The sequence below is a fragment of the Pseudorasbora parva genome, chromosome 10 (assembly GCF_024679245.1).
Source record: "Pseudorasbora parva isolate DD20220531a chromosome 10, ASM2467924v1, whole genome shotgun sequence".
NCBI classification, from domain to species: domain Eukaryota; kingdom Metazoa; phylum Chordata; class Actinopteri; order Cypriniformes; family Gobionidae; genus Pseudorasbora; species Pseudorasbora parva.
Window position 1 is genome coordinate 8,088,230 of NC_090181.1, and position 14,287 is coordinate 8,102,516.

The 14,287-nt window shown below is 38.0% G+C and overlaps 1 protein-coding gene across 1 annotated transcript in view; it reads right to left on the reverse strand.

Moving 5' to 3' along the window:
• Nucleotides 1–13,002, reverse strand: part of jmjd1ca (jumonji domain containing 1Ca) — an 83,019-nt gene extending 70,017 nt beyond the window's left edge. The window contains exon 1 of the mRNA XM_067455007.1: nt 12,671–13,002. Coding sequence (XP_067311108.1) covers nt 12,671–12,802 — 132 coding nt within the window. The 5' untranslated portion in view covers nt 12,803–13,002. The remainder of the gene's footprint in view (nt 1–12,670) is intronic.
• Nucleotides 13,003–14,287: the final 1,285 nt, after the last annotated feature.

Here is a 14,287-nt window from a genome sequence, read left to right on the forward strand (position 1 = left end):
GGAGATTCACTCAAAAGCCAAAGATTAGACTGTACAAATATTAACATTTACAGGTAGCGCTAATATACACTAAAAACACATATTCATGTAATGCTGATGTTGATTACATTAAGAATTTGAGAACAAAGTATACCAATAATAATGTACACGGTTTGATGATTTGAGCTAATTATTTTAATGCTTTTTTTCTCAGTCAGTCAGAGCAGAAGAGTCAGACATGTTACTTACTTATTCAGATAACATTTTCTGGTGAAACTTATTATTTTGGTCATACTTCCAAGATGTAGTATCTGTTATTCCAAAGTACAGTATCCACATATACTGCGGTGACAGCCTAGTAGCCTACACATATTGCTCCTCAAAACATTAGAGTCATCCGCCCTGACGAGCCGTGCTAATGCACAACCCACGTATGGATAATTCTGCAAATAACTGCAATTACAGGTTTCAAACAGACAAGGAGGCAAAACTTACATACTGTAGCTTTAATATTTGCTAACATTTTATTCTGATGCTTCCCCTGACTATTCTACTGACTAGAAGTAACATTGCAAGTTCATGTCAACTTATTCTACTAACCCTAACATAACAGTCGACTAAATGAGAGTTAGTTAACATGTAGTTGCAAAATAATGAGAGTTAGTTGACATGTAGTTGCGAAGTAACAGAATGTCTAAAGTGGACTATTGAAATAAAGCGCAACCAAATCAAACATTGTCTACATTCTGAACCAGTCATAATGGGATCATCTTGTGTTTTTGAATGAAGTTCAGATCACCTTCCTCTAGTTTGCTCTAGAACAGGTGTTTTCCAACTGGGGGTCCCCCAGGGGGAGGAATAAAAGACAAAGTAAAAATGCATAAATTCTACTGAATAATCTAGTGTAGGGCTGGACGATAAAACGATAACGATAATTATCACGGTATAATTTTCCTCGATAAAACGATAACAGTTCGATACATTTTCGATATAATGCTTATGCGCTATGCGTAATACTGCGCATGCGTATTGCAGACCAGGCTTCTGGGTGCTGCACGCGCTGCTGTTTACAGTCAGTGGCTGACAGGCTTGGAGGATTGGAGTGAAGTGGAGCAAGAAAAATGAGCGATAGTGAAGAAAACTCAGAGCCCACGACCAGCTCGGAGGACAAAGATATCTTTGACAAGTTAGTTCGCTCAACTTCAGTGGTTTGGAGATATTTTGTCGATCCCATCCGACATAAAACAGCGACGTACGTGGACTGCATGCTTATCATAGGTTCACGTTCACCACACGGAAATTTAATTATTCAATTATCCTGCTTCTTCGAAAGTTCTTCCATATAACATTGAGCCCAACACAGAGGTAAAACTACATTTACTACATTCACACACAGGCTTATTACCTTGTTAGTTGCGGTGGGTGACTTACAACAAGCTAACGCTAACTGTACCAATCTATAATCACAAAAACATCGGACTTGTACATGATCCCTATCATAACGTTAATTGTTTGTCTTTGGTGATGTATTAATGACTCAGCATCGCCTGTATCAAAAGAGAAATAATTTAATCCTATGTTTAAAATGAATAAAATAGACTAGACAGCCCTTACTGGAGATCCAGAAATACTGAACTTTGCTTTCTCCCTCCTCTCGCGACCAGCCCATTGTCGGTGAGGTGTGTGTGTGAGATGCACAGTGGACCATTTTTATTTTTTTGCCCGTTTGCATTTTTAGTGTTTTACTTACACAATAAGTAATGATGTTATTGATATACAGTGTAGAGTAAAAAAAATGCTGACCACAATTAAGATTTTAATAAATAAATCTACCTTAGTTTAATAAATTGTTCACCTGTTTGGGAAGTGTTTGTCATGTTTTGACAATAAAGGATAGTTTAAAACCACAGTTAGCTGTCTGTTTTCTACATATTTCACTCAGGAGCAAAAATATCGATATCGAAATTATATCGTGATAATTTTTTGGGGTCATATCGCCCAGCCCTAATCTAGCTGTTTAATTTCTAACTGTTTCGCTCCGTGTTTGCCATATATATACTTTCCAGAAATGTATGTTTTCTTTGTATGATTCTAGTATAGTGTCACTATAGTCCCATTTATCTCGCTCACTGGGGTTGTAGAGCAGTATTCCTAACGCAGTACGTAAGCTGCTTACATACATTACTGTAAAAGTTGCATATGCAATCTTCTTCAGGTTTATACAACCAACATTAAGTAGCCAACATTGTATTTATAATAGCCCGCTTACTATTTATCTAACAGTTTAAATTTTACTATTTATCTAACAGTTTAAATTTTACTATTTATCTAACAGTTTAAATTTTACTTTTTATCTAACATTTTTTTCATACTTAAAAATATATAGATGAATTTTAGGAAGGGGGTCCCCCATAAAGGTTCATCATATTTGAGGATCATCATAAAGTTCATAAATATCCTAAAGTTTGAAAAACCCTGCTCTAGGATAGCAAACTTCACACATTCACAACATATCGATGTGCCTCTGCGTACACACGTGTATGCGTGTGTGTTTGTGCATCCGACAGTTGATTTGCATCTCACACTCCACAGAAAAAGGGGGAAAAAAGTCCTAAAATATCATGCATTGGTCAAGATCTTCTGAGTGTGAGAGAGAGAATAGAGAAGAGAGAAAAAGGACCGTTTTTAAGTTGCTATACCAACATCATCTCTGTCTCTCCATCTCCTTCAACTCCTTTTCTTTCTGCTATCTTTCATCCTCACCTTTCCCCTTAATCTTCTCATGGTCTCTTTCACACAAAGACACACTCAAACACTTTCTCTCTCGGTGTAAGGATGCATGTCGGACACTGAGGTGATTTACGTGCTCTCTCTTGCCATTATCTCTGAGATGTGTGTGTGCCTGTCTGCCTGACTGAAAGTGTGTATAAAAAGGGGGAGCATGGAAGGAAAACAGCAATTATTCATTTAGAGGAGATCATTAGTCATAGGAACCAGTCCTACAGCCTTTTGAATCTACACACACACACAGAGCTTCATCTGTCCTGCCAATGTGAAGTGAGTACCATCACGTTAGGTTGTCATTTTTCACAGCGGCTGTTTTTTATGCCGCGCATGTAATTATGATAATGTATGTGTGGCATCTTTGGGTGTGTATGTGTGTGTCTCAGATAGTATTTACAAGATGTGAGTGAGCTAACAAGAGGCTTTTTCCTGCTACTCTCGAGCACACACATACTCACACACATGTCAGCTGTGTGAATGTGTGTGTGTGTGTGTGTGTGTGTGTGTGTGTGTGTGTGTGTGTGTGTGTGTGTGTGCATCAAGCTGTTCGGCCATGAAGCGTAGACAAGCTGTAACAGGTCAGAGAAGTGCTTCACACATACAGTCACACGGCCGCGCACACACACACACATACAAACTCACAGGCGCACCTGCAAATCAACTCAAGCATTGCATACTCACACTTCTGCAGTATCTCTTATTGACAGACTGCAGGAGAGAAACATTCACACACACACACACACTCTCACAGTAAACACTTCCCTGAGGCTTGTGGGAGGGAAACATTCACCGGCATCAGATTTCAGCCTGGACCACAGCCAACGCTCAGGAAGAAATGTGCTTATAGCATCAGCATTTACGCACACACATACACACACACACACACACACACAAAACCTGACACTGCCTTCCTGTCTGACAAACCACACACTCAGTTTTTGAAGAGATGTACGTATTAATATATTCTGCTAACTGCAATAATCTGCTCCAATCATTTCTGCAACACAAGCGAGGAGTGAATGAGACGGGTCTGGTTGTGTTCGTAATGAAACCAACACTGTGTGTGTGTGTGTGTGTGTGTGTGTGTGTGTGTGTGTGTGTGTGTGTGTGTGTGTAAGGCGAGAGAGAAAGAGTCTGGGGAATAAAAGCATGCTGCCAACATAGTAGAATGAGACTATCATGTGACTTTGTGTGAGCGTGTCCGTGTCTGTTGTACATACTGTCTTTAGTGCTGAGTGCAAACACACACACACACACACACACATATTCACAAACTCTGTGATCCACGGAGGCGCCTCACTGATCAATAATTTACTGAGCGGAGAGAGAGGGAGGAAAGGTGGGCGGGTGAGAGAGAAAGACAGACAGAAACAAGAGAGGAAAAAAGAGACAGATGAAGACTGAAAATGTGAGGAGATTATAAAATCAACGCACAGAGCTACATGAGCACACAGTGTGAGACAGACATGTTAAATTATTACAGCAACAATCTCCTACATGCCATAAAAGGCACAATATGTAAGAAAAGGGGATTAGAATATCCAAAAACCACTAGAACAGTGCTATACATTTTGTTGACTTGTGTACTTTGATTATCCCAAATGTTTCCAAGAATGTTTAAATCCAGAGAAATAAGCAATTTTATCCAGGACACGGACACGCCTATTATTGACACGCATTACCCTCGACTTCCGTCAAAACATTTTTTATAAACCATAGAAACACCAAATATATTGTGTGTTTTATTAGACAGGTGAGCAATTAACTGTAACTTGGATACATTCATCAACAGAAAACTAATCATTCACTGTCAGAAAAAAAGGTACATTTCTGTCACTGGGGCGGTACCCTATGGTACAAAACCGAAAAGGTACTAATATGTACCTTTAAGGTTCTACTATGTACCTTAAAGGTACTAATTTGCACTCTTAAAGTACTGATATGTACCTTTAAGGTTCTACTATGTACCTTAAAGGTACTAATTTGCACTCTTAAAGTACTGATATGTACCTTTAAGGTTCTACTATGTACCTTAAAGGTACTAATTTGCACTCTTAAAGTACTGATATGTACCTTTAAGGTTCTACTATGTACCTTAAAGGTACTAATTTGCACTCTTAAAGTACTGATATGTACCTTTTACGGTACTGATATGTACCATTTAGGGGTTATATAGAATAGAAGCAGTTAGTCTTATTGTTTAAATCTTGTTTTCTTGATTTACCACAAATATGTTTAACATGTGTAATATCGATATAGCTTGTGCAATACGTGTCTCAGAGTAGCATTATAACATAACTTTCAACACATTCAAATGTATCTAATATGATAAAACAGTGCTGCGTTACCCCGTGACCGGAAAAAGTGAAAACGACTGTCTGCGGCATAATAAAAGCTCTGTGAAATCAAGGTGTTATCGAGCTAGGCCTTTGTTTTGAATAAGCAACCGGTAGTGGCGGAGAAATTACATATTGTGGCTTTAAAATCAGTTGCATTTTAACACATTTTAAAAATACACTTTAAAATAATGTCATTATTTTTCGAGTAATTTACAAAGATTAAACTGTAAATGAAACTGATAAGGATTGTTTGTATTTAAATAATAATTTATTTTAATTGAAATGTAATATATGTAATGTGCAACATGAAGTAAAGCATAATATTTTCATAAGTAAACTAAACTCATAGTACAGCGTTATCAATTGGTTAAATGTCATGCATTATGAGATGAAGGTCTGGTGTGTGTGTGTGTGTGTATGTGTGTGTATGTGTGTGTGTGTGTGTGTGTGTGTGTGTGTGTGTGTGTGTGTGTGTGTGTGTGTGTTTTTGACATATGAGGACACAAATGTGTATAATGATATGGGTATGACATAGGTATTACAAGAAGAGGGTGAAATATGAGGACATTGGCCATGTCTCCACCTTTCAAAAGGCTTATAAATCATACAGGATGAGTTTTTTTTTTTTGAGAAAGTAAAAATGCAGAATGTTTCCTGTGATGGGTAGGTTTAGGGGTAGGGGCAGTGTAAGGGGATAGAAAACACGGTTTGTATGGTATAAAAACCATTATGCCTATAGAATGTCCCCATATGTCACAAAAACAAACGCGTGTGTGTGTGTGTGTGTGTGTGTGTGTGTGTGTGTGTGTGTGTGTGTGTGTGTGAGTGTGTCATGAAGATATGACGGTGTGACCCAGACACACTGATAGTGAACATAACAATGATTTGATGATCTACAGTTAGTGTGTGTGACAGCAAAGGTAGACGAGAGAGAGGACATAATGTCCTTTAATACCCTTTTATTATACTACTGAAGCAGCAGCAGCAGGCATTCTTTCACAGGAGGGGTGAGTGTTGGACACCTTCTGCGGCTCCAGGCCAGCGCTCCAGTCCCGTGACTGTGATTCTGTCATGCATAATACTCCACAGTTTAAACAAACACTCTATCTTCTGTCTGCCAAACATACACACACACACACGCTCTCTTTCGCTTTCACACTTTCTCCTCCGCACATATAAAGACACGCAAACATTCACACAGATACTGTGAGAGTTAAAGAGACGAGCGCGCTTACACAAACATCCGAAACAACCACACATACAGCCACTGAACTCCCCAGGGCCCTTAAATCAAAAGATGAAGATGATTTAGCAGATTCTGCAGGACTAATAGGAGATTCTCTTTCACACAAACACACACAGACACATCAATGCAAGTAATGCATCATCAGAAGTAGAAATGACACGGTGGGAGTTAAAACAGCTTTGTATTGTCATGTGTGTCTCAGCCAAGCTTAGATCTACAATCACACAGCCTGAGCTGGACTTCTTATGTATTTCAGGAGATAAGCTACAGTGCGCGCGCACACACACACACACACACACACACACACACAAAATCTGTCTGCTCTGCAGAATCACACATTGCTTCCCTGGCAAAGCTTCAAACCATCTGGCAAAGGTCAAGGGTCAAATGAAAAGAAAGCTGTATATAGAGCACACTGACACACACATTTTGCAGTCAGACAGACTTAGAGGGTCACATAAACATACAAACAAAAATTCACAAGTTAAGTCAAAAAGGCATTAGAAAGAGATTGTTTGAAAAGGTTTTCGTTCTCTCCGCATGATGAAATTCAACCCGTGTCTCTGACACTGCAGAACCATATATCAGTGCCTGTGTGTGTGTGTGTGTGTGTGTGTGTGTGTGTGTGTGTGTGTGTGTGTGTGTGTGTGTGTGTGTGTGTGTGTGTGTGTGGACAGACACACACGTGCAGAGAGCTGGAATATGGCCCTCAGTGTGAACACATGCATGGATGGGATGGGGAGGGGGAGAGGCGAGGAGTGCTTAAATAGAGCACAGTACAAACACACAACCAGAGAGAGAGAGAGAGAGAGAGAGAGAGAGAGAGAGAGAGAGAGAGAGAGAGAGAGAGAGAGAGAGAGAGAGAGAGAGAGAGAGAGAGAGAGAGAGAGAGAGAGAGAGAGAGAGAGAGAGAGAGAGAGAGAGAGAGAGAGAAAGACGAGACAGAGACGAGGCCAAGCGGAGACATCTGGCTTTAGTTAATGCAGTGCAGAACAGAATTAGAGTATTATCAGAGCGAGTCGATAAAACACATGCAGCTGAAATTAATAAACGTCTGCATCGGACGAATGAGATCACAGGACGAATACTTGTCCGCAACATACTTGTGCAATCCAAACAGAAACACTGTCTGCACAAATAAATCCTCCATCACAACTATCAAGTGGGTTAAGAGGCAGAACAATATTGTGAATATTGTTATGGCTTAAGGTATGATGCACAGCATTACACATTATAGGACTGTCTATTTGCTTTTCAAAGTCAGAAATCTAATGCAATATGACTGATTCAAGCTAAAAAAAAACATTAGGTTATCAACACAATCCTATGGCTATGGGTATATAATGTTGAATCATTGGCTAAATTGTATTAATTCATACAATCTTCATTGTACATTTTCAGATCTGCTTACATCCCAGTGATGTTATGTTTTAGCGGTGAGGTTTGAAATGTTTAAATTTTATACAATATCACCACCTTGTCAATAGTTACATTTTCCTGTAGGGTCATTTTAAGGGTTAACAGCCCCAATTTTAATGTTTGTTTTTGTAAATATGCATCATTATAATGATATGGTTTCTAAGTTTTCCAAAGGTTAGTTCAATAAAATGTTATTTTGTTCATTTTCGATACGCACATAAGGATGCTTTAAAAGGCCTAAATTAAACCTGTACAACATATAAAGTGATTTTGTCTCATCAGAAGACTTGGATTAAAATCACTTGATTAATATGAATTATTTGTCTTTATGAACTTTTTGAAGCATCAAAATTTGACTTTCAAAGGATGGACAGAGTCTCTCATGTTTTATTAATACCATCTTCTTCACTTATATCCCTCAGTTCCACCTTGGACAGCAAACCTATCGTCTACGCCATGGCTTCTCGTGCCCTCGGCTCCACACGAATGTCTTTGCAGCAATGTTAAGCTGAGTAAATTATTTCAGAGCATTCATTTTTGGATGAACTTGTCCCTTTAAAGGTGCCCTAGAATGAGTTGAAACAATATGTTAAATTGTTCTCTGATATCTACATAGAGGGTATGTGGCTTATTTAAGGAAAGAAATTGTCCAGATACAGTTTTACAGGTCCATTTACAACCCTAGAAATTGTCCCTAGGATGTAATGCTCTGTTTTGCCTTATTTGGAAGAGTCATGAATATTAATGTTGAGCTCTACTCTGATTGGCTTATTTCAGCAGCTCACAGCTGTTCGTGAGTCCTGATCGTCCTGACAGAACACAGACCAACTAAATGAAACTAAGCAAAACATCTCAAATGGAGATCGATAAAATCCAGCTTACTTATTTATTTGGTGTTTTCAGATCATCCACACGCGAGAAAGAGCACGCGTTCGTGCGGTTGCCAGATTTCAGTAATTAAATCCCCCAAACAGAGCTTTTCTGTGAAAAGAAACCTGTATACACTCCAGTTTTTACCTAAACATGTCCAATATGGCAACAGCACGAACGCGAGCTCTCTCTCGCGCACGGGTGATCTGAAAACACCAATAAACATGTAAGCTGCATTTTAATCAATCTCCAGTGACTATCGTTTTAACTTATATGGTGGAAAAGGCGACGTTTGCTAGAAGGATTGTATGAACGATCTGTAACCAAAGTATCTACGGTTGTATTTTGTAATACAAAATAATATTAACCTTTGTCATTAGACACAATATTTAGTTTTGTATGGTAACGTTACTTGGTGTTTCCTGTTGTTACTGTACTAGCATCTTGGGTCATCTAGACAATGCTGTCTCTCTAAGAAACTTTCAATTTAATCAGAAATTGTTTAAACAGTCAATAAGTGGATAAATTACGTACTGCTTACAGGAATATAGTTGCCCCTTTCTTCAGTTTAAGACGCTGAGTAAAGCTTGCTTGAAATGAACTGAACAAACGAATGATTTGTTGTGGTATCCGATTATAATAAACCTCAACCATGTGTCATGAGAGCCGTTTTTGCTATCTTCGAGCGTCTTGTTTACCATCAGTAGATTCGGCTTGTTTGGACAGATGCAAATGTTGGAGACGTGCATATAAATGATCCCCAACGCTTACGTCATGGTTGGGTTTATGTTCAGAAGCACTTTTTTTTCTGAGTTATTGATTTACGAGATTTACATAAGAAATAGGAAGCAATGGTGTTTGAGACTCACAGTATGTGGTGTCCATATACCGAACTCTTATTATTTCACTATGGCAAGGTTAATTCAATTTTTAATTCTAGGGCACCTTTAAGTATACAAAATCTAAAGCCATTATATGAATTACTCATTATTAGAAATTATTTAATTTCTCCATATTTAATTCATAGCTGTTAACATTTTAGTAATTGTGTAGTTTAAACACCTAGTATGCCAAATTGACCCATCAGCATCCAGGACTGTAACTGCTTTATAGTGAATCACATGTCCATTTATTACCTCATTTAAAGTTTCTGTAGTTTAAAAACGAAAAAATAATGCATATATACACTGTCAAGCCAGGACAGGACACATTGCAGATTGCTGGAAATTCATGCAAAGCAGCGCTTGTGGTAAACCCATGTGAATACAGCACAGTAAAACAACAGGTTGTGAAGGAGATGAGAAGCATTAGGAGATATCGGTCTCTGTCTCTGTGTGTGTGTGTGTGTGTGTGTGTGTGTGTGTGTGTACACTAACAGGCAGGAGGTTGTAACTCAGGGAAAGCTGTCAGTCACACGGCTTAGCTGCTGTTGCCACGGGGACATTGTCTAGCCAATGGTGTAAAAGACACGAGTCCCCAAAGACAAATACACACTAACACACATGCAACATTTACAATCTCATGAAAAACAAACACATAAATACACCAGGAGAGGAAACCGACAGCTGTTGTGGTGGGAAAAAAAACCTCTCATGTATATTCCCCAGCTTTAAAAATACAACCAGAGAGATTATTCATAGCAGAGTACTATATAATAAGATAACAGTTTTATCTAAAAGAATTGACTTCACAGAGGGTGAAATAAACTCTCATACAGTGAGAAAATCCTGTTGGTGTGAGTTTACAACCACAAAGACCTTGTTAAACAAACACACACACACACACACACAATACCACACCTGTACTGGAAAAATGAATGACAGATATGCACACACATGAATGCAAACCACAGCCAATCAATCAGACTGCATATGATCTGAGCAGCCAAGCCAGTAAAAACCAGTCACACACTTTCTTTCTCTCCATTCACACACAGCGCACACATACTCACACAGCTGGAAGCAAACGACTATTAATGCACATTAACGCTGACATCAGAGAGAATAAATAAAACAGTCAATACAAGCAAGCACAAACCATCTCGTTCACGATGAGCACTTATATGACAAATCCAACGTTTCAATGCAAAAAAAAACTACATAATTATGCTCTCTTTTTGCACCCCATTACAACACATACATTTCATTTACACTTTAAATGTCAATGAAACAAACTGTCTTGTTCAATCAGTTGCGCAGTATGATCCTCAGACTCAGGGAGTGATCTGCTCTTTCGCGGAGCACTAGTGTGGGAGGAAAGTGTGCCTTTGACCCTCCTAATTAGCTTCACAGTTGTAAAAATGTAAATATGCATATAGTGCAGGGTGCCGGTTCAGTCCAACGGAACTGTAATGGCTTTTCTGGAGTCAACATGCATTTAGCGCATTTAGTAACATGCAGGATTCCCTCAGCTCTTTAATAATTCATATCCATGGCTTTTCCGGTTGTTCGTGTTGGCTTTATTAGCTTTAAAGCAGTTCTCTATAAGCAATCTGTACCCTAATATAACACATACAGTATTCATAAACACAAAGGGTTAACACTGTAATTATAGTTGTAACTACAGAAAATTATTACAGGTGCAGTATGTTTTAAAAAATTAAAAAATAATGTAAAAACATGTATGTACATAATAGGTGCATAATATCAAATGTTACATAGTAATTACATTGACGTAATACAAAGTCAGTCCATATTATTATTTGTTACTTTTTCAATTTCTGAACATTTTTCAAAATTGCTATTTTTGAAAGCCACTATGTATTTTTTTCGCCACTAACGATTGCTTATTCAAAACAAAAGCGTAGGCCTATGACGCCTAGATTTCACTGAGCTTTTATGCCACACACAGTCACCGCTTCCGCTTCTTCTGCTCAACCGTATGTGGGGTAACGCAGCGCTGTTTTATCATATTAAGATACATTTGAGTGCATTGAAAGTGCATCGAGTGCATCGAAAGCTATATCGATGTTAAACATTGTATTCGTGGTAAATCAAGAAAACAAGATTTAAGACTGTGTTAAGCTATATAACAATGATTAGTTTAATGTCTATAAATGAATCCAAACATTTGCTCACCTGTCTAATAAAACACAATATATTAAAGTGTCTTTGGTGTTTCCATGGTTTCTACAAAATAAAACTGTAAATCGAAGGTATGATGTCATCGATAGGCGTTAGGCTTCGCACTAACACAATCCGTGTCCTGGTTAAAATTATTTATTTCTCTGGATTTAAACATTCTTGGAAACATTTGGGATAATCAAGTAAACAAGTCAGCAAGATATAAAACACTGTTCTAGTGGTTTTTGGATATTTAAATCCACTTATCTTACATATTGTGCCTTTTAGTTTTCCATAACGGTGGGAATCCTGAATGTGGATACACACCAAAATATTACATGCTAACAAATTCTAGTAGGCTAACGCATATTAGCCTACATGATGTTGTAATTGAGTATCATTGATTGTTTATGTCCAATTATATAATTATGTAGCCTAGGCTACTAACTGCAGTTGTTCATTGGTTATTTGTCAGTGCTTACATAGCCTATGTAAGGCTGTAATGTAAAGTGTATCCTTATTTTCCTTAAATATCAATACGTGAAGATAAAAGGAATGTGATGACAACTCTTGATGAAGCTTTCTCAGTGCTTGTGGTGAAGTGATGGCGCTAGTCATTAGGCGCTACAGCGGCAGTGCAGTAACTGTCTCACAACAGCTGATTAACCTAGTCTGAAGCCACACACACACACAGTTGTTTTCTCTCTCTATCATAGTAACACGCCCAGCTTCGACTCATAGTAAAAGCCGCCCGAATGTTTGTCGGCGAAACAACTGACAGAAACAAACGTATCACCTTTCAATACAATCAACTATCGCCGTCATATCAGCTAACGTTAGTTCCTTTAAACTTTTCTTCTGGTAAACAAGCGAAAGGCAATGTGTAGTAGATATATCAACTGAGACGGGCTCAAAATGAGCGTATGTTTAAAAGTTTTCCTTAACAGGAGTAATAGTGTTGTAAGTTTTACCGTTAGCAGCGTAGGCGAGTCAGTGGTCGCGCGGATGACCCCGGCTCTCCAGTTCCAGCGCGCGATGCCAGCGAGCTCCAGCTCTCCGCCGCTCACGCACAGGCAACGCTTCCCAACCAGCTCCAGCGACATAGTCCCGCAAAAAGTCCGAGAAATTGTCCGCGGACAACACGCAAACTTCCTCCTACTGTGTGCTAAGGTGTTGACACATTATTAAATTATGGTGATTAAAAGAAGATTTGTGTGTGTTTGAAAACAGGGGGTTTAAATTCCCTGCATACGTTCTCTAGCGAGCGCCGATGTCTCTGTGCGCCGAGAAACTGATTTACACTGGGAGTAGTAACAGTCATTATGGCTCTCTCTCTCTCTCTCTCTCTCTCTCCTCTCTCTCTCTCTCTCTCTCTCTCTCTCTCTCTCTCTCTCTCTCTCACTCATACGTGGTATTCATCCGCCCCTATTAAAGCACACAGGACTTTCAAACCGCAGCGAGCACACATGTCCGTCCGCCAGGCTTGAGTTCACTCCTCTTTTGGAGGCTCTGCCACAGAAAAGTAGTCCCTCATCTCCGTTATATCCTGCACTTGACCTTCTTAATCAGTTTTTAAAATTAAAGTTGGCTTTGATTTCGTTGGTTTTATCTAAAACTGCAGTCCACAAAAAACTATATTTACATTGTGATTTTGTTAACACAAAAAAACTACTTGCCTATCTATTTTAGCTACTAGGTCACTGATTAGGTAATATTTCAGTTCCCCCAGACTTTTTAAAGTGATGGTTCACTAAATTAAAATGTTAAAAGCTTTTCACAATACTTTGGTATGTCCATTATGATGAATAAATTATAATTTAAACAAAAGTTTATCATAAACTAATGTCTTATTTCTATCATGCACTAAGCTTTTGTCCTTGTCCCTGAGGCATTTGAAAATATTTAACAAAATGTGCAGTCACTGTCTATCATTTTTGGCATTATCATTATTTATTTGTGTTACTTAAAAATAAAGAGATGATATACACACAATTTTTCTATTTTTTACTTCAGTCCCATAAAAATGTGAGAATTATCATACAAATTTAATTTGTATTAAATTGTTATGAGGGACACATGAGCAGCAGGTAGATGTTTATTTTATAACTAGTTTTGTGTAAACCTTTTTAAACCACTTCATTTTTATCTTATCTATCATTTTTATCTATCTTTTATCTTTATTTTATTACAGGGTTGAGAAAAAAATGATATGTGTTTAAATCTTTAAAAAAAAAAAAAGGGATTTTGGAAAATGATTTGTGAAATGAAATGTAGTTTTAAAAATAAAATCAAGGATGAACTATTACCGAATCCCAGGAATGACCCTACAGTTTACAAAACTGTTTGCAAATATTCCCAAAGAGACCCTTTTCCCAGACTGCACTGTAAAAAAAAATGTAGGTTGTACAACAAAAAATTCTTAGTACCAATTTCCACTAGCTTTTTTTTGTTGACTCAAATTTTGTAAATCAGTTATACGAACTGAAAATAAGTTGTCTGTGACATATATATTTTGTTGTTGCGTCAACTAGACATTATTTGTTTTCTGGCAACTATTCAGTAACAAATCTTTTGTAGTTGAGCCAATT